The 19,519-nt window shown below is 33.8% G+C and overlaps 5 protein-coding genes across 5 annotated transcripts; 3 read left to right on the forward strand and 2 right to left on the reverse strand.

Annotated features, from left to right (window-relative positions):
* Positions 1-987: 987 nt before the first annotated feature.
* RO3G_13843 (uncharacterized protein) lies at positions 988-2,108 on the forward strand (the record flags this gene model as incomplete). The annotated part of the gene is made up of 5 exons (XM_067668427.1): positions 988-1,116; positions 1,166-1,248; positions 1,309-1,333; positions 1,395-1,712; positions 1,767-2,108. The coding sequence occupies 5 exons, from the start codon at positions 988-990 to the stop codon at positions 2,106-2,108; spliced, it is 897 nt and encodes a 298-aa protein (XP_067524528.1).
* A 2,258-nt stretch (positions 2,109-4,366) lies between these two features.
* On the forward strand, positions 4,367-5,889 carry RO3G_13844 (uncharacterized protein; the record flags this gene model as incomplete). The annotated part of the gene is made up of 6 exons (XM_067668428.1): positions 4,367-4,574; positions 4,631-4,829; positions 4,887-5,225; positions 5,341-5,461; positions 5,512-5,679; positions 5,728-5,889. 6 exons carry the CDS (start codon positions 4,367-4,369, stop codon positions 5,887-5,889), a joined length of 1,197 nt encoding a protein of 398 aa, XP_067524529.1.
* A 1,694-nt stretch (positions 5,890-7,583) lies between these two features.
* RO3G_13845 (uncharacterized protein) lies at positions 7,584-7,864 on the reverse strand (the record flags this gene model as incomplete). Its single annotated transcript, XM_067668429.1, has 3 exons — positions 7,584-7,644; positions 7,688-7,719; positions 7,805-7,864. The coding sequence occupies 3 exons, from the start codon at positions 7,862-7,864 to the stop codon at positions 7,584-7,586; spliced, it is 153 nt and encodes a 50-aa protein (XP_067524530.1).
* A 486-nt stretch (positions 7,865-8,350) lies between these two features.
* RO3G_13846 (uncharacterized protein) lies at positions 8,351-8,794 on the reverse strand (the record flags this gene model as incomplete). The annotated part of the gene is made up of 1 exon (XM_067668430.1): positions 8,351-8,794. The coding sequence occupies one exon, from the start codon at positions 8,792-8,794 to the stop codon at positions 8,351-8,353; it is 444 nt and encodes a 147-aa protein (XP_067524531.1).
* Positions 8,795-18,608: 9,814 nt separating this feature from the next.
* On the forward strand, positions 18,609-18,836 carry RO3G_13847 (uncharacterized protein; the record flags this gene model as incomplete). Its single annotated transcript, XM_067668431.1, has 1 exon — positions 18,609-18,836. One exon carries the CDS (start codon positions 18,609-18,611, stop codon positions 18,834-18,836), a length of 228 nt encoding a protein of 75 aa, XP_067524532.1.
* Positions 18,837-19,519: the final 683 nt, after the last annotated feature.

The following is a 19,519-nucleotide window of genomic DNA, read 5'->3' on the forward strand; positions in this document are numbered from 1 at the left end:
TTAGTTTGTAATGCATTGTGCTTTGTCAATGTCAATATGAAAAATTTAGTGTGATCCTTTTACGTGAATTTGGAAATTGTGCGCGATAAAATATCGGCTTCTTTTATGGTAGAAATTCAAGAAATCTGCGCTTTTATTTCACACGAAAAAAAAAGAGTATTTATCATGAGCTTCTCTCTCTCTGTGTGTGTGTTACTTTAAGTGATCTATACTCGGAAAAAAAAAGAAGTTTTATGTTTATGATAACATGATTTTACTTTGTCTTTAATAGATCAGACATCATAAGTTCTTGAATCTGTAAGACCATGTAGTGTTAAAAAGAATATTATTCGCTGACTGTTTCCAATTTGAGTTGTTTATAGTGAGCCACCAGTAAATCAGTATGAAACCATTCGTCCCTGAACTTTTTCAACTGTTTATATTTTGATGTCTTTTTTTTTTTTCTCAATTTGATTTGCTCAAAGCTTTCTGTGTCAATCCATAGATCATTTATCACTACTTTTAGTAAGTTGCGTATGACTTTGTACTAGATAAGCAGACGATTGGTAGGTTGGTTGATTCCTGCAAAAATTAAGAAAGCCAATCTCTATCAAAAACTCTTAAGATTTGATTTTTTTTTCTTTAAAAAAAAAAGCAATATTCGCAAGAGTTTTTAGTCTCCAGCATCATTTCTTTTAGGTTTTTCTGAAAAGAAGGTTTTGATATGGCTGACTCTGTCTTTTCTATCTTGTAGTACAGTTGTGGATAGTTGCATAAACTATGTTGCTTTTTATAGCAGTTTCATTGATGGGTTGGTTTAATTCTATATTTATCATAATCAAAGTATGGTTTTCATTACAATGTTGGTGAATGTTGTCTATAAAGTCAAAAAACAAAAAAAAGTTTCGCTTTTAGGTGGAAAAATTTGTGACAGTGACTTTACGTCATTTTTTATATGTTTGCTACTACTTTTTTTTATTTTATTTTTCTTTATTTTTGATAATTATTATGTCTGATCATGAAGATGTTGATGCTCTTTTTGAAGACGATCCTGGACCATTAGAAGAAGTTATAGATGAAGATGATGCTGAAGATCTCAGGCTGGATCAAGCCGATAATAAAGTTTGGCTAGTTAAAGTAAATTAAATCGAGCTAAAAAATTAAGCATGTAATTAATTACTATTAGGTACCAAAATTTCTTGCAGAAACATGGAAGAATATAGATCAAGACAACGTACATTTGGGTAGCCTTCGTATTTACAAAGATGCGTAAAGTATAATACATGTATGATTTGTATTATTCTAATTTCATATTTCTTCTTATTCCAGACAACCACCAGGAAAATCATCAAGAGTATGTTGCAACTTTATATAAAAAAGCATGATTGAAACCCTAACACTTATTACTGCACTAGATCTCACTTGTTTTACCAGAAAACACAATGACATCTCACATTCCAAAGGAATATAGCATATCTCTATTATCAGCAGAAGTACAAAACAAATTCGTCTTTTCACAAACCGAACATGGCAAGACCATCAGTGGCACTGTTCATCATGAATGTGTAGCTGTACCTACAGAAGCCAATGCATACAGAAATATTATGAGAAAGAGAGTGCGAGAAGCAGGAACACCACAAAGAACAACACAAGTCTTGGGACAAAACAACCAACCTGTATTTGTACCAGGTGCAAGTAGTGCTGTGCCATCCAGTGATTTCTCAGACTTTGTTGTAAGTATAAAGTATTTCTTTTTTTTTTTTTACATTTCGCTAATTATTTTGCAGACATCCAAAAAACCAAAAACAGACAACAAAGAAAAAGCAACACGTATGCCAAGGAACGAACTTATGGATTTACTTTTTGCAGCATTCGACAGATACCCATATTGGTCATTTAAGGGTATTTTGGAAGAAACGAAACAACCCAGTCAATACTTGAAAGAAATTTTATCAGAGATTTGTATATTAAATAAGAGAGGCCCTTATGCTGGCAATTATCAATTGAAACAAGAATATAAGCAAAGACCTTCAGCAGCTGAAAAACAAAACTCAACAGAGAAATCAGCAGAGGATGCTACTTCGAGTGAAGATGAAGATGAAGAGTTTATGGAGGATGTCAAGTTATAGTGATTTATTATAATAAACGTCCTTTATAGTTTTCAACATTTAAAAATTACCACTGTGTCTGTTTTAGTCAGTTGCACCCAAAAAAACTTTTGATAAAGCGATATGCTCCAAGAACAAGATTAGAAATCAAATATCTCTCAATAGATGACGTGTACTATGTTTATAGAATAATATTTTTATTTATGGATTCTGAATGATCAGGATAGATTACATGAGTGCAATACAATTGAATGGTTCACCTAATTTTGCTAATAGCCATTATTGCTGCAATTACATTGGTTTTTAAAAACTAGGCTCAAGTCCCTTTTATCATAATGCGATTGATTAGCACTGTTTAGCTTTACCCAAAGTCTCGGTATTATCTTGTTTACCTTTTCGCCCTCCGTTCTTTTTCTTGTAATTGTTGTTCTTCTTTTGATGTTCAGATGACTGAAGAATAACCATGTTCAGCTCCTTGTTACTTTCGTTTGTATAATTCGGATTTCCCTATCAAATGCGAACATTAATCTTGCATATGCATGGAAAAAATGATGCTAACCTGCTTATTTTTTTTCTTTTTCTGTCTTTTTTTCTTTTTTCCATTTCCTGTGGTTTTGTCATTATTCTTGGCCTCATAGTGCTGAGTTATTGTTACTGTAGTTCCATTTTTTAATTCATGCTTTATTTCTGTTGAAAAAGTAACATTTTGGTTCGTTTCATCTTCAGGCCTTTCTAAACTTTGTTCTTTTGATTGTTCATTTTTTTTATCAACCAGAGCACCAACAGCAACTCCAAGAGTATACCATAAAATGTTAGCAAGCATTTTCCATAATCGACAATCACTTTATTAGAATAACATTAGCAAAAGGAAAACTTAGAATAGAAACCATACACAAACTTTTAATATTGATGATGTATGTTGAAATAGAAAAAGTATAAGTTTATCATAACCAATAAATACTAATTTTTGCATATCATAGAATAAATCATATCTTGATTAATTGCTATTTACTTGCTTACAAAAGGTATATATATTTTTTTTTTTTTTTTTTTTTTTTTTTTTTATGAAGCAACCTCTTTATGTTGTATGGTCTATATTCAGCACTCAGATGCACGATAGCAAACAATAACCCTGTAATCAATGTTACTTATATCTTTAGCTACATTGCCAACAACTGTACAAAGAAGGGCTGTTCATGTTTAGTAAAATTGTGAGCTGAAAGAGCAGAATTTGAGCATCATTTTAAATTCAACTGCTTTCTTTATAACCATAGACAAGTGCAAAAGCTATCCCTTCTTATTTTTAGAGGGTAAACTGACAGCTTAATTAGGTGAAAAGATAAAGAGCTGTTAATCAATCATAAATGACTTGATAAGTTTAATGTAAGCTGTATCACTAGTCATATTGTCAAATTGATACTATATAAACAGCCAATTGCTCCCAAGAGTTAAGTATGTAATATTTGATTTTAGGGAAATAAAAAGTATAGTAGGAAGCCAAAAGAGCAATGATCTATGTGACTCTATAACCACAGCCACCCTTAACTGCATGCCATGAAATATATCTTGACGTTGTACTAAGCGGTTGTTGCAATCTTCCTTGGAAAATCCTCTTTTTTTATTATTATTATTAAAGGATACATAAGGTACTCAATGGATTAGCTTCCAATTGAATAAAAAGAGTCAGTGATGATACCAGCAAATTACAAATGTCAAGATAGAATATATTGGGAGAAGTGCCGCAATGGATATAAACCAGAACAAAGATGCTGTATAGATAGAAACAAACAAAAAACTTCATATTTTAGCTGATTTATATTATCAGCATCATGTTGTATAACTATCTTTTATGACTCAAAACACAACTTATTACTGCCTAGAGCTTGTATGCGTATCTCTTAGCCTGGCGTTCTTGTTTATCCTTGAAAAAAAACATATAAAAAAGATACCCAAAAAAAGAAAGAAAAGAAAATATACATCAATTCTAATTAAGCGCTATCATTGATTCATTTTGCTTATTGCTTTATTTAAAGATAGAATAAATTCACACTGATATCCTATTAATTCTTGTTACTTAACGTACTGTAGTCAGACCAATGCGCATCCTAAAATAAAGCGTGACTTTTTCGAAAACTATTCTTTTTTTTTTTTTTTTTAAATTATAAAACACACTTTCTCTCATGGTTGCTTACGGAGGAGGTTAGTTTTCAATCAAAACAATAAAGCTTTCAAATATATTAAAACAATCAACAGATGAAGTCAATGCACTTGTTATTGACATGGGCACCTGTTCAACACGCGCAGGCTATGCTGGAGAAGACACACCTCGCGTCATGTTCCCCACTCAAATTGGATACACAGAAGGACAAGATGGAGAGGATGTGTCGATGGAAGAAACCAAGAAACGTGAATATTACATTGGCGATAATAAAATCAACAAGTTTAAAAGCAACTTGAACATTACCCATCCTTTGAAAGACGGCATGAGTACAGCTATATACTTGTTCACGCCCAAAAAAATGTAAACTAAAATTATTTGGTAGTTGAAGATTGGGAAGCGGTAGAACATGTGTGGGATACAGCATTTCGCTCCATGTTGCGAATTCAACCTGAAGAACATCCTCTCTTGTGTACTGAACCAGCTTGGAATACCAGTGAAAATCGAGAAAAGACAATGGAAATGGCATTTGAAAAGTTTCATTTTCCTGCCTTTTATCTTGTTCCCGATGCTGTCCTGACTGCGTATGTCCTCATGTTCTCTCAACGTTGATTTATCCTACTAATTATGTTTTTGCATAGATTTTCTGTTGGAAGAGGAACAGCACTTGTACTTGATTCAGGAGCAGGCGCCACCAGTGCGGTGCCTGTCTTTGAAGGCTATGTATTGAAAAAGGGAATTTTGCGACAACCTGTGGCAGGCGATCTATTGACAGAACACATCAAACAACATCTGGAACAAGAGTTACAGTATAAAGTGACACCGCATTATGCGATTGCTAAAAAGAAGACGGTTGACGCAGGGCAATTACCAGAGATAGAGTTGAAAGAGTTGAGTGGAAGAACAGAAAGCTTTCATGAGAGTCAAGTGAATGTAAATATGCAACAAGAGTGGATGTGTGTGATGCCTAACATGGTTTTGTAGAGAGTTTTAAACGAATTTAAAGAAACAATGTGCGAAATATCAGATGTGACATTTGATGAAAGGTAAACTAGTAAAAGAAAGAAAAGGGCTGCTCTGATATTAGTTTATTAGCCAATTAGAATTAAAAGCTAAAAAATCATTTGAATTTCCTGATGGATATCACCAAGAGTTTGGCATTGAAAGATATAAATTATCAGAGATATTCTTTCAACCTAAATTACAATTTGGCCAAGTAAAGTATAGTGAATTGTAATTTGTGTATGTATTTATGATATAATATAGGAAACAGAATATGTTGGAGTACATGAAATGGTTTATAACAGCGCCAGTAGTTGTGATGCGGATCTTCGTCCACTGTTGTTAAACAATATTGTTGTTACTGGAGGAAATAGTTTATTAAATGGATTTAACGAAAGATTAAATTATGAATTACCTTTAAAAGCACCAGGAGTACGTCCTAATCGTATGTTTTCATGTCATACTAATATGCTTTTATAGAGTAAAATCAAGATCCATGCATCAGGAAATACAGTAGAACGTAAAAGTAGTAGTTGGCTAGGCGGATCTATCCTGGCTTCATTAGGTACATTTCATCAATTGTGGATATCAAAAAAGGAATACGAAGAATTTGGAAAATCCATTATTCACAGAAAATGTTAATAAAGTGCCTTCAGATGAGCACAGTGCTTTTCTAATATATCATATAAAGTAATTTTTAAAAATGGCTTTGGCAAAATGTCATTCATGCCGATATTAATATATGTCATAATGTCATCTTGAGTGAAATTGGATGTCATGGAAACAATAGGGATCGCAGAGTCAAAACGTCTTATGCTTTGTGTGGTTGCAATGCCATCCATATTAGGCATTATGATATCCTATGCTGAATGTGTTATTTGCGAGTGTTTAAATGTAATCTAATTTACTTGCCATCAATATCAAATCATATTTATTCACATTCAGTTTATTAAGCGCATCAAATCCATCCTTTGCATAATCTACAATACATTTCATGATTGTCAACATTCTACCACAAATATCCCTATAGACAGAATCATCATCCACTAATAATACTCGAGGTGATGTTGTCCAATTAACATCAATCACTATTTTATTCTGTTCTTTACTACTGGTAGCAAGGTATTGTTGCTGTTGTTGTAACTGGTCCAATACATGAGTAAGGGAGTTATTATTATTTGTGTCTGGAGTACATAATTGCTGTATACATTGCTTTAATATGTCGTCCTTTTTAACCAAGCTTTGTTGAAAGTGCACTAGTTCAGCTGTAATCATTTGATCGTTTTCGTGTGCTTTTTCCAAATTGAGCTTTAGATGATGAAACGACTCTTTCATTTGCTTTATTTGGCTTTGAAGGCTTTCTATGTTATTTTTTACATCTTTTTCTTCTCTTTCAGGATGCTTTATACTTGATTTTCTTTTTATTTTCTCTAATAAATATTGACAATCTTTTTTAAAATTTTCATGCTTAAACTTCCAGACCTACTCAAGATACGTGGTTTACATGTTATTGTGCATACCTTATATGTGTGTGCGTTTACTTGTTTTTTATTTCTTATTTTATGAAAATCATATTTATTCAATTGACGTATAAAACTTGCAAAATTACAGTGCTTAAAGTGTTGAGGCAATATTATTTTGGTAAAAGCATCCATATCTTTAATCAAGAAGCTGGTACCTGAACTGTCCCATGAAACTATTTCTTCAAATACTGGATTTCCCAGTATTCTTCTTATTTGTGAGTTTTTGTTATATTAGTAAATAAATACTTACAAGTATAGTTTATGAATAAAGTCGGGTATATTCAATCTAGTATTGGTTTTCGTATCAAATTCTTCCATTTGTTTATGAAAAAGAACAAAAAAAGAAGGTGTGAAATGGATTTTATCCCCTTTGAAGGAAAATGGAGGATTAATGTGATGAATTTAATTGGCTGAAATCGAATACGATCAAACATAAAATTTACGTGTAAAAAAAAAACTTCTACGAGAGCGCGTTCTCCTCAATACACTTTAATCACCCAAGTCAGATCAAAAGAAATGAAGTGGAATCAACGTAATTTAAGTCACGCATTAAGACAGCAAAAAAAAAAGCAGACAGTAACAAAAAAAAGCTGGCAATGTGGTTTCAGGATATCCAAAAAATAATCAGCACTCATGCAAACTAGCGTGATTTTGCCTCGGCTTCATGGTTTATTCTTTTGTGTTTAACTTTTTCTTTTTCAAGTATTTCCAGGAAACCCCTGACCAAAGGGTCCCTTGCTACACCATTGGTGTTCCACCCAAGCGCTTTTTGTGTGTTGCACATGTCAGAGATAACCAACGGAGATTTTCTACTCAAGACGATAGGTATATCACTGTCGTTTCTACAAAGCTTGCTACTTCTCGTAGATACGTACTTCATTAAAAAGAAGCTAAGCTTTTTATTAAATATAGCGTACTCGTCCTCGAAATCTTGCTCTTCACACCAGACCTACAATTAAAATAGACTAAGCTTCATAATACTTAAACCATTAGCCTTTACTTTATCTTTTACATAAGCGCTGATTGATACTTACTTTTCGTTCTTCTTGTTTAGCAGAACAAACCTTGATTGTGTTCACAGGGTGGTGAACCATGCTTTAGGCTGTGATGCATATCAGCACTTGTTTCTACCATTCTCTGAACACTTTCAATATCATAATGAGTGTTGTTAAAACATTTGGCTTTGATATAGAAGTTATAGCATGTTGAAACTTGATTTCCATGCTTTTTTACATGTCCTTTTCGTCAATTTTTTCGTTATTTAAAACAATCCTGGGTCATCTTTATCCGGTTTTGTGCCAATCAGGAAATGGCCTGAATAGAACTTTATAGGAAAATTTTTACTATATAAATACAATATTCAAAATTTTGAGTTTAATAGGGTAAAATAATGTACTTTTGAAGATATTTCTTAGCTTTTCTACGAAAGACTCAAAAATACCAAACTTTAATTACAGCAAAAAATAGCATAGGTCAGACCTGAGTCTGGCGGACTATATAACATAAAAAGCAGAGCTTTTGCTGACTTTGTAGTTCTATTCTTTATGGTTTTTGTATTTGATTTTTAGGCCAAGATACTATTATTTATTATAACAAGTAGCAGAGGAAGTGTATTCATTTAAGCTCAACATCAGCTGTTCTCGATTCTTTCGTTCTAATTCCAGTCTTCTTCTTGCTTCTTCAATCTCTTTGCTCCTTTGTATTAATAAACTTGCTGTTTCGGTTGCAGTATAAACAGCTTCACCCGTAGCAGTCAATAGTTTACCAACCATCGTTCTTACCACACGATCATACCAAAATGATAAAATAGGTATTGAATTCATAATACCTTCCACAGTCCAGTGTTCTTCATGTGCTTCTATTTTTAATAATCCACTGTCTTTGTCTGTTTCTCTAAATTCAAGTATGACTGTTACTGGTAATAATATTTTTACACAAGGAAATGCTCTTGGACATAATGTTTGCTCCAAGAATACGACACATGTTTTTCCATTAAAGCATATGTTATTAATTGTAGGTGGCATCTTGTTTAATGTCTTCCAAACTAAAAATATGCTTTTTTGTATGTTAGTGTTCTGCATAACATTATATAACAACATATGTATGTACTGCTTAATATTGTGTATTCCTGATGTTTTTAATATGGGAGATACGAATATTGCATTGGGTAAATAATAATGGTCTATAATGCTCTTTCTCCTTGTATCGTCAAATGAATATAAATCATGAACAATTTCTACCTTTTATTAGTCGCTTTGTGTTAGAAAAATATAATCATTTACTATTAACAGCTTGTTCACAATTATGAAATCCTTCTTCATCTATTAAACTATGATTTGTCTCTGTCGTATCATAAATATCCATTATTATTAAAAAAAGAGCAAGAAGAGAAGAAACGAAAGAAGAAGAAAAAAAAAGAAAAAAAAAAAAAAAAGGAGAAAAAAAAAACATTTTTTGCATAAAATACTGTGTTGTTCTACTGTTCTTTTGGTACGATTAAACAATTATTTTATTTATTTATATTTTACAAGACCGCAGTGGGCGCATGATGTATATAGGCATCGTTTCGCTCGGACCAAATCAAAAGGATGGATAAAGGGTGAAAGGAGATGAAGAGAGTAAGAAGGGAAGAAAGGTGGATGAATACTGATTAGGATTTTGAGATAACCAATCTAAGGATCTTTGTTCTAGTTGTGGAGATTGTGGTAGTAGTTCATCATCATGAGAAAGGGCACTCAAACCCATTCAGAATATGGCATATAGTAGGCCACCGAACAAACAAAGAAGAGGCATTTTGAAAGGATTGTTGTTTGTGAATAGGTAGGATGTTCAAGATGAAGGACAGGGAATCTTTTTTTAATAAAATAAGAATTTGGAAACTTCTTAAAAAAGGAAATTTTTATTGGTTAGTTAAGAAAGTACAATTTCTATAACGAGAAACTTTGGAACAAAAAAAAAAAATCGGCGTTAAGACATGCTGTGAAGGTCTGTACTTGAAAGCGTAGTAGAGGACCAAGACAGTCTAGAGTAGTATGCCCGTCGATCAGACTTGCTAGTTTACGTTTACTAAATTTTCAGCAAAAACCATAAAGTGAATTTTGGAATGATATGACTGGCACTTTTGGGAAGAAGTTCATGTTGATTTTGATCATTTTAAACTAGTTTTTGAAACGAAAACAACAATAAGTCACGCTTACATTCATAGGATTGAAGTGTAAATATGACACTATCGCCGTGGATATTGACAGAACATTGTTGAAGTGTTTTCCCAAAAAAAAAAAAAAAAAAAAAAAAAAAAAAAAAAAAGAACCTTCAGGCTTTGTAAATGAATAAAAAAAGAACAACCTCATAAAGTTGAAAACAGTCATTAGAAGGATGAGGATTTCAACATTTAAGCTGAAATTGAGGTATTCTATGATATTCCCGCTGGTAAGAATAACCTAAAAGGAACAAAGGCACATATCACAGTTACAATGCAGGTCAAAATTGCCTTTTTTTTTTTTTTTTTTTTTTTTTTTTTTTTTTTTTTTTTTTTTGGGAAGGATTTGTTTATTATTAAATATGTGATCGTTGAATGGTGCAAACGTGTTAATGGACATCTTCTAAGAATACTTAAGTGTACTTATGCAGCAATAATGAACATCTATAAAAATATAGACAAAGCTATTAGTAATAATCAGCGGGGAGAAATACAAAATATGCTACGAGAATAAAATTTGAGTCAAATAAAACAAGCGTGAGTGATGTAAGCCATGTTCTGAAAAAGAAAATGGTTCATTCAGGAACTAACTTTAATTTTTAAAATGATCACAGACTTGCCACAGATGACCCTGAAAGCACAAAAATAAGGGGTTTGTGCGGCATAAATTCTAGGATTTCAACCAATTGAGCTAACCATATACAAAAAGGAACAATGGTAATCATGCATCTAAAAGTATAGTTTATTAAAAACATTTAATTTTTAGCTTTTAGACTCTGAAAGTTCGACATTGTTCAGGTTTATGTTTATTCATTTCGATTCTCTCAATTAAGATTGTCAACTGAATAAAAAGACATTAAAATGACTTGTCGTTCACTTTTTCTGAAAATAATAGTGCGGTTATCAGCATATCCAAACATGTTAGACGCGTTTGGTCCATATCAAAACTCTTTGCAGGAGCAATTGTACATATTAAAGAAATAATTGTTATCGTCCCTTGTAAATCATATAGTCGCTATACTAGTATCAATACTCATGCGGAAACAAACAAAGAAAGATTACCCGTTTATCCTTCGATATCGTGTAGCAGTCTAAAGGATGCAAATGGTCATACTATGAAACAAGAGCCTATTATCGAAATGGACACAATAAATATTTTCAGTACATGCTCAACAACAATCTCTCATTTATCCTCTATTAATATTGGACCATAAGCATTTTTAACTTAAAAGATAAAAACATGTGACATCATAGTCAAGGATAAAGATGTAAAGTAGTGGGATGCACTGAACATAGTTATGAATGCCGTTAAAAGAAGGAGTTGAATTAAAAAATATAGTAGATATATTTCATCATTGTACAGTTCATGGTATGATTGATCTTTGCGAGCGACAATTTATCAACAGCAACATCAAAAATAAGTGATAATGTTATAAAAAGGCTCCAATATCTGCTTTTTTTAATATGTATATCACGATTTGTCTAATGCATTCATCTTTACTAAATTAAAATAACACACTGTAGGCTTAAAACAATACAAAAGAAAATGAATATACCTATATAAAGTTATGGCATTGATTTAGTATTAATAGCATGAGTAATGAGAAAATGTAAAAATTCCATTGTTAATCGTATTTTAAATAAATCTACACATTGGATCAACTACTCAGCATAGTATTTCATATACATCCTTCATATTCCAATCTCTTCTTCTTGATACTGGGTTTACATTACATTTATTTCAAATGATAATAATTCATATAGTTACATAATCGTCATATAAGTAATTAACATAATTACACTCCATCAGCTACTTATTATTCATCAATGAACTTTTGTAAAAACTATCAGACTGTCGTAGTTATCTTATAGAAGTTTCTTTTGGAATTTCAACTATATACAAATTACTATTGTAAAATCATCCTTATAAACTGTTGTAATGACCTGTCTGATCTTTTAGCTTTCTGAAATAAGCATACACATACAATTTTTACAGTACTTTGGCACTTTACTTTTATTTTGCTTACCTATAGAACTGTTAGATTTAATAGTAAACCAAACCGATAAAAAAAAAGCGAATGTTCAATTTTGAGTAACCAATTTTTTTTTTTTTATTTTGTTCATAAGGTTAAATCTTTATTACCTTATTGTTGTCTCTTTGACAAACTAGTTGAATGCAAAACCATGCTCCTTTCAAAATACCTCTTCTTTGTTTGTTCGGTGGCCTACTATATGCCACATTCTGAATGGGTTTGAGTGCCCTTTCTCATGATGATGAACTACTACCACAATCTCCACAACTAGAACAAAGATCCTTAGATTGGTTATCTCAAAATCCTAATCAGTATTCATCCACCTTTCTTCCCTTCTTACTCTCTTCATCTCCTTTCACCCTTTATCCATCCTTTTGATTTGGTCCGAGCGAAACGATGCCTATATACATCATGCGCCCACTGCGGTCTTGTAAAATATAAATAAATAAAATAACTGTTTAATACTATGGACTACGGCTTTTTTAAAAATTTCCGTAATGTTTATTTGATTTGATATTAAATAATCAATAAATGACTATTCCAAAGTAGGGAAAATTATTTCTATAAATTTATTATTTATATGTTATTTATATAGTCCAATTGAAGTAATGAATACATGTATTTTTGTTTTCTTAAATACTTTAACAAAACAAGAAAGATGGTGATGATAATAGATTAATGCTATTAATAAGATTAATTCAACAACTAATTAATCAAGCACAAGAGTTATTATATTATTAAATACCAAGTAAATAATACATACTCGCTTTCATTTAAAAGACTCATCATCTACTAGAACATAATGAACAGAATAATTCTTACTGAAAAAAAAAAAAAAAACTTTTTTTGATTGCATTGACCTTCAATTAAAGTGAAAAAGCCATATGCAAGTATATAGAAACTCTTCCACCGTGTAACTTACAAGATGCTCAGCTTTTTTTTTTTTTTTTTTTTTTTGTACTCATCATTTCAGCATTGAAAGCATCATTTCTGGTCCTCTCTTTGGAACACTCAGTTTGAACAGCCATTCTCAACCTGTTCACTACTCCGTGCACTCCTTCTCCTGGAGTTTCTTCTCTGTCGCTTTACCGCTGTTCATGACAGTTTGGTTTCCGTAGACAACACTTTGTTCGTCATTTGGCGCTATCACAGGTCGTCTATTTTTGACAGGCATCGTTTCATTACGGATCTCATTACTCACTCGGCTAAACAACTTTTTCTGACCTCTCTTCAAGAATCACATATCTCAAATGGTATATCTCCTCTGGCATTTGTGTGCCTATAACTTTCGTATTTCGCATCTCAAAGCCCGCCGTCAAACGATGTCTGTAGTTCTTCTCGTGTTCATGCAACCAGTGATTTAAAAAAAAATCAAAATGTTAGAAAATCCACAAAGCATACCACATGTCATCTTATAGGTTACTTAATAAAATCCGAATCTTTTCTCCTTAGAAAAAAAGTTCTTTAGAAGTGAACATAACAATTTGTAGTACATCTCCAGAAAAAGAAAATGAGTTCAAACATTATTTCTGCCATGTCAATAGATTTAAAGAAATGTTCATTTCTTTTGCTGCAAGTAACGTATGTATTTCTGCTCCCAAGAAAGGCGGTTTGTCTGATTTGAAGAATTGGTGACTAACATCTCTTTTCAACACCGATGCCAACATGTTTACTCGGGTTTTCATACTCGCATGATTCATCTAGCAAAGTCGTTGATCACACCATTCCAAACCGGATTTGTTCGAGGGCGTTTTATCGCCAACAATGAAACTAGCCATGAATCATGCTCGAAACGCTCACTCTCAGGCCAGTGGTCTCATGCTTAATCAGGAAAAAGCCTACGATAGGGCTCATCCCGAGTATTTGCAAAAAGTCCTGTGTTTTGGTTTTCCTCCTGTAGTGGTACACAGTTTCTCAAATTTGTTCTTTGGTACGCAACTACGTCTGAATGCGAACGGTTTCTTGTCATCATCCGCTCCTAAACTACGTGGCTTGCGGCAGGGCGATCCCATATCATCTGTGCTTTTTGATCTTGCTTTCGAATTGCTGCTCCAGCGAATTATTCATGACCCTGCTTTTTGTGGTTTTGTCTTGCCAAATCCCTCGTTATCTCATCCTTTGGATCTCAATTTTTAGTCGATTAAATTACTGGTATATGCGGATGATGTGGTTTGCTTGCTTCATGACCCACACGACCTGAACACGCTATATTTCCATTTTGAGGTATATTCTCGCGCTTCAAATGTTTAGATCAACTTTCATAAAACCTTGGCCGTCTCATTATCTGGTGTACCTATATTTACTTTGGCTACTTGGCAATCTTCCTTAACCGCTCATCGTATTACGCATTGTCATGATTGCTCGTCTAATTTACCAGTCATGTATCTCGGCTATCCTTTGTGTAATTCCAATGCATAACGTGATGAATAACTCTCTCAATTACTTGGTCAAATCAAAACAGCTTGTCAGTTATATTCACAGAGATCACTCTCGGTACGTGGATAAGTCACAGTTTTGAATACCTTAGTCTTATCGAAGATTTAGCACGTTCTCGGCCTTACATGCGTCCCATCTAGTTTTATCAGCAAACTTCAAGAGATAACATCTTCCTTTTTAACTTGCTGTATGTTTCCTAAGATCAGCCTTTCTACAATGTGTTTATCTCGATCTTCAGATGGCTTTGGTGTACTTGATCCTGGCATTCAACAAAACGCTCTCCAACTACGATGGCTCATTCCACTCTTGAGCGGTATCCCTATAGGTCCCCCTGCAACATTTTGGATTTTGCCGATGATTTGTAATTTTATAACCTTGCCTCGACTAGATGACTACCTACTTCATCATTCACAGTTGGCTGTGTTTACTTGGCCCTTGAATGACTATCGACTTTCCTTTGTCGTTCATGGTCTACTCCCATCCTATGTGCGCTCGTCAAGCTGTCTCTTTCATCTATTCTTCCAAGCTATTGATCGACTACCTCATGATTTCCATTCAGTCATAGCGAACGCAAATACCTGCCTTCAATAATCAATATCTGGGTTATTACGTGCTCCTCCAATTCCACCGCTGAGACACTCACTATCTCAGTTGTGTCTATCCGTTGTCTACCTTGTTGACCCTACTATCAATCGTCTTTGTGCCCGCGTAAAGTCCGAACTCCAGGTGCATCCCTATCTCGCCCGTCAGTTTCTCTGGGTGGTGTGACATAGTTCAATTTTGCTCTCTTCCTTTCTTGTTTGTCCATTTATTCCAGCATGTGATGCCCATTTGGGTCCTAATCCCTTCAAACCGAACCTCACTCATGGTATTGATGCCACTCCTTTTATCTCGGCTCTGGGTTTATTAACTTGCACCTCTTCGAGCCCTATGCCGTCAAAGCAGTTCCGCCGCCTCTGTCTCCAGGGTTTGAGTTTATCAAATTACACATCTCTTCTGGGGTCATCCTGCTGCTTATACTTGTCGTCATGTTTAGTACCATTTTTTACACCGCAAGACCCCTCATTGCTCCCTGTTGAATCGATTGATACCATCTTACTTTGATACATGTTCTGTTTGTGCTGTTTGCTCGGATATTTTGAAGTGTTTTCTCTATGGCTGTCCACAAAAATGGCTCGTCTGGACAAATGTTTGGGATGAGTATTTTCGTCTTTTGCCCCTGACGACAAACCAACTACATAAAGCTCTTTTCCATCCAGGATTTCCTCCACCTATCTACTATCCTCTGTCTGTATCCTCAGCTATCGCGTGGTTGGATATACATTACTGGCTATATGGCGTGCAAACTGGCAGTTGATTTTCAACAATCAATCTTTTGTTTTATTTGTTGTCATTCAAAGTCCTCGCAAGCTCATCCGCCAGTCTTGTCGAGAAGACCTCCTTCTTCAAGGTTATATTAACTGTGCCTTACGCCTTTTCGCATTGAATTAGTCTAGAATACTAATAACAGCTTTTCTTACCCATTCACATTTCAAAATATTGCATATACTCTAAAAAATTTGAAAACCAAAAACAATTATAAACTCGATTATGTCGTCACTTCAATAAATCTCCATAAAAAAAAGGAACAAACACGGTACCTTTCTTTTTCCTCAAATAAAAATGACAAACAAAAAATAACAATTCTCTATACGATTTTACCAATAAAAAGTATTTGCAAAAAGTTACCCATCCAACATTTAGCAGATGTGCATCTGAATTGGAAGCTGAAATCACTAAAAGTCGTCAAATATACCTTTCGAAAGCAACCTGCAGTTGCAGATTAAATGGATTAGTTGCTACAACACTGTTGTCACTGCTGAAAAACCCAGGTCTCCTACTGAATCAAGGTATTTATTATTTTTGATTGCTGTATTGTACCTTCCAAAACTAATCATCGATTAAAAATAGAGGGGAAAAGACGTCAGCTGTTTTCAAAAGGATTTACATTGAAGCGAATGCGATGGTAAAAAAAAAAAACTTTGTTATAAATAACTTTTAATCAGCTTCATTATGTTTAGAAAAACTCAAGGGCGCAAATTTCAGCCGCATTCATTGCAGCAAGTGAGAATCAGGCACAAAGTGCATCTTTGCTTTTGAGGAGGGATGTTCCAGTAAGTGTCCAGGATGATGGAATCGGCGAAATAGAGAAGCGAGCTGTGGAAAATGAATCTTTTCCAATAACTAGCATAGACGATGGCAATCATGCGGCCAAGACCAGGAATATGACGGTCCCAAAATTGCTCAACCCAAAACTTGTTGTAGGCGCCATTAATATTCCTACAGAACAAAACGATGGCATTAGCCAGATTCTCCGCAAAAAGCTCATTCGATCATTCCACAAGAGAATCTTGAAGTTGTCTTCACAGAGCTCTTGAAGCTTTGTCTGTCAACTGTATTAAACTTTACAAACCCCTTTTTGAGCAGCATATATCGATTTAATTCCCGATTATCAAATTAGGATTTTAAATATTATAATTTAAATAATAATAGAATAACATTTTTTGATTCTTGTACTTCATCTTCTTTTCATTCTGTTATAGGTAGACATAATAAAATAATAAATTATGCTATAAACCAAACATCTCCAACACTAGCATAGTTGAATCATAAAGATCTGACGATGAATTATATCATAAAGAGTAATGAATGTCTTGCATATATAATACCAACTTGTTATAGTAATGAGTCTTTGCATAATCTCTTTTATGATCCAATGTATTAAGTTGCATTGAGACTATGTATGTCAGAATAGAATATTGTTTTTCTTGCATGGTAACTTTATTGATCTAAAGGAATGATTGAGAAATAATTCTATCGATAATCTGATTGGTGCCTTAATAGCTCCTGTTGTCTCCATTATTAGGTTTCAGTCTTTCTGTACTTGTTTAGTAACCGAGTTTACTCAAACCCAATAACCATTCAGGAACAAAATACAAGTGCCGTCTTAAACAACGATTCCATGGATGACTATTTATAAATGCAACACTAGTAGCTTAGAACAACGATTTATAATATAATTATACAAGATAAGATTCCATGGAACAAGATATGATGACAATGCCCCAATCCAGAATGAAACATCTGAGATATTTGGTACTTATAATATGAAAACAGTAGGAAGTCAATAGCTAACAACTACTATTTATTAAGTAAGAAAAAGGAGAGGAACTAATAATTTAGAATGAACCCTGGATTATATCGTCTGACTATTAATTGTATAGTCTGACGTAGGCTGGACTGAGATCAATAATAAAATAATGAATAAAGACATCATTAATAACCAAACACGACAATATCAAGAAAGAACCAATTGATTTAACTCAATCGTCCCCATGAATTATCATTCAAAAGAATATAAATATCCCACCTAAATCCTGATTGAAAAAAGAAAAACTTTTAACTTGGATATAATCAAGAATAAAAAGTATCTCAAAGTAATTATCGTTTTAGTGCTTTTTTATTTCTTTTTATCTTCGTTTATTACACATTCGTCTTTGTTACTACGCACTTGGCCTACACCGTCGTAGCTTACATGAATACCAATGAACATATCGATTCGACATCACCACCGGCTTGAGCATCAGAACTTCTCCAGCGCATCGAGCATTTGGAAACTCGACTTTCGGATAGTCCTCTTTTTAATGGCGATCCTAATGTTGTTTATCGGGCTCCGGGGGCAGATTTCGCCCCTTCGGACACTATGCTCGAACAACATCCATACATCACCGAGGATTTCTTCCGCTGACCTATGGACGAGTCCCAACGGAGACGATACATCTTTGAGTGCCCAAGGAATGTATTGCGAGAGTATGATCCTCCAAAACTCAATAACGTGCAACTCTCTCACTAGGCAAAACTCGTGGACAGTCAATTGTCGCACATCTAATATCGACTTTCCGGTATACCCGTCCTTTGGATTGGTATACCTACCAATTGCTACAAAACAAGTGGGACCCCATCACTTTACACAGGCAAACTCACGATATTGTCACAGCGATTCATAAACTCTTGTCTGATTTGGGTTCGCATATCACTACTCTTCGCTCACAGAATGTGTATCGAGGCATTCCTGGTCGTGTGGAAGCACCTCTGGAATCCGATGAGAATTTACTTTTGGATCCTACAGCTATGGTTGATCACGTCAAACTTCAACGTACTGTCCAACAAGTCACTCAACCTACGTCGAACAAAAAACGCAACAATAAGCCCCGTCCTAAACGTCCTGCGTCTGGCGATGCTCACTCTACTTCTTTACCCTCTACTAACGGTTCATCATCACAGGCGGACAATAGCAATGTTACTCAGACTTCCTCAAAGGGTTTTCAGCAGCGTTACGCAACAAAGAAAACCAATTAGAGATAGTTGTTGTAGAACAGAGTCTGATCATAACGGACATTGAATAATCACAACTAAAAGACGTATATTAAAATTGATAAAAGATAATAATTTAAATCTTTATTAAATAAAATATATCCTTCTTCTTTTTATATAAAGCTATCACTATTAGATTCATTCTATAAAATAAACATGAACACTAAATAAGTCATGATCTTTACTATACATCATTTCTGTAAATGAATAATAATGGATCAGGCAGCTAGTCAACTTTGATCTGACTGGAGGCATTTCATATAAATATATCTTTCCTCTCAATGAAGACGGGACAATTCTCCCAGATCAGTTAAAGAACAATAAGATCTATAAAACAACGAATTAAAAATTTTCATAATCGATTCAGTGATCATTCTTCAATCAAACATGTCAATTATTGGATTTACGCTCATAACTACTCATTTACCCGCCAACTGATAGAAGAATATAAATAGTAGACTTTGTAATGATTTCTTTTTAACAATTAAGATTGTCTTAAATAAAGTTCAGTCTCAAAAAGTATTCTTTTGGTTTATCTTTGTTATTACCTTTACCAGAACATAACAATAGTGGGTGGCCGTCTCTCCTTTTTCTCTTCCACCTGGTCCTCATCTTTGGGATTTCAACTTCATCCATGGATTCACAGTATTCTTCAACAGGGATACCTC

Source organism: Rhizopus delemar, genomic scaffold, assembly GCF_000149305.1.
Source record: "Rhizopus delemar RA 99-880 supercont3.12 genomic scaffold, whole genome shotgun sequence".
Taxonomy (NCBI): Eukaryota; Fungi; Mucoromycota; class Mucoromycetes; order Mucorales; family Rhizopodaceae; genus Rhizopus; species Rhizopus delemar.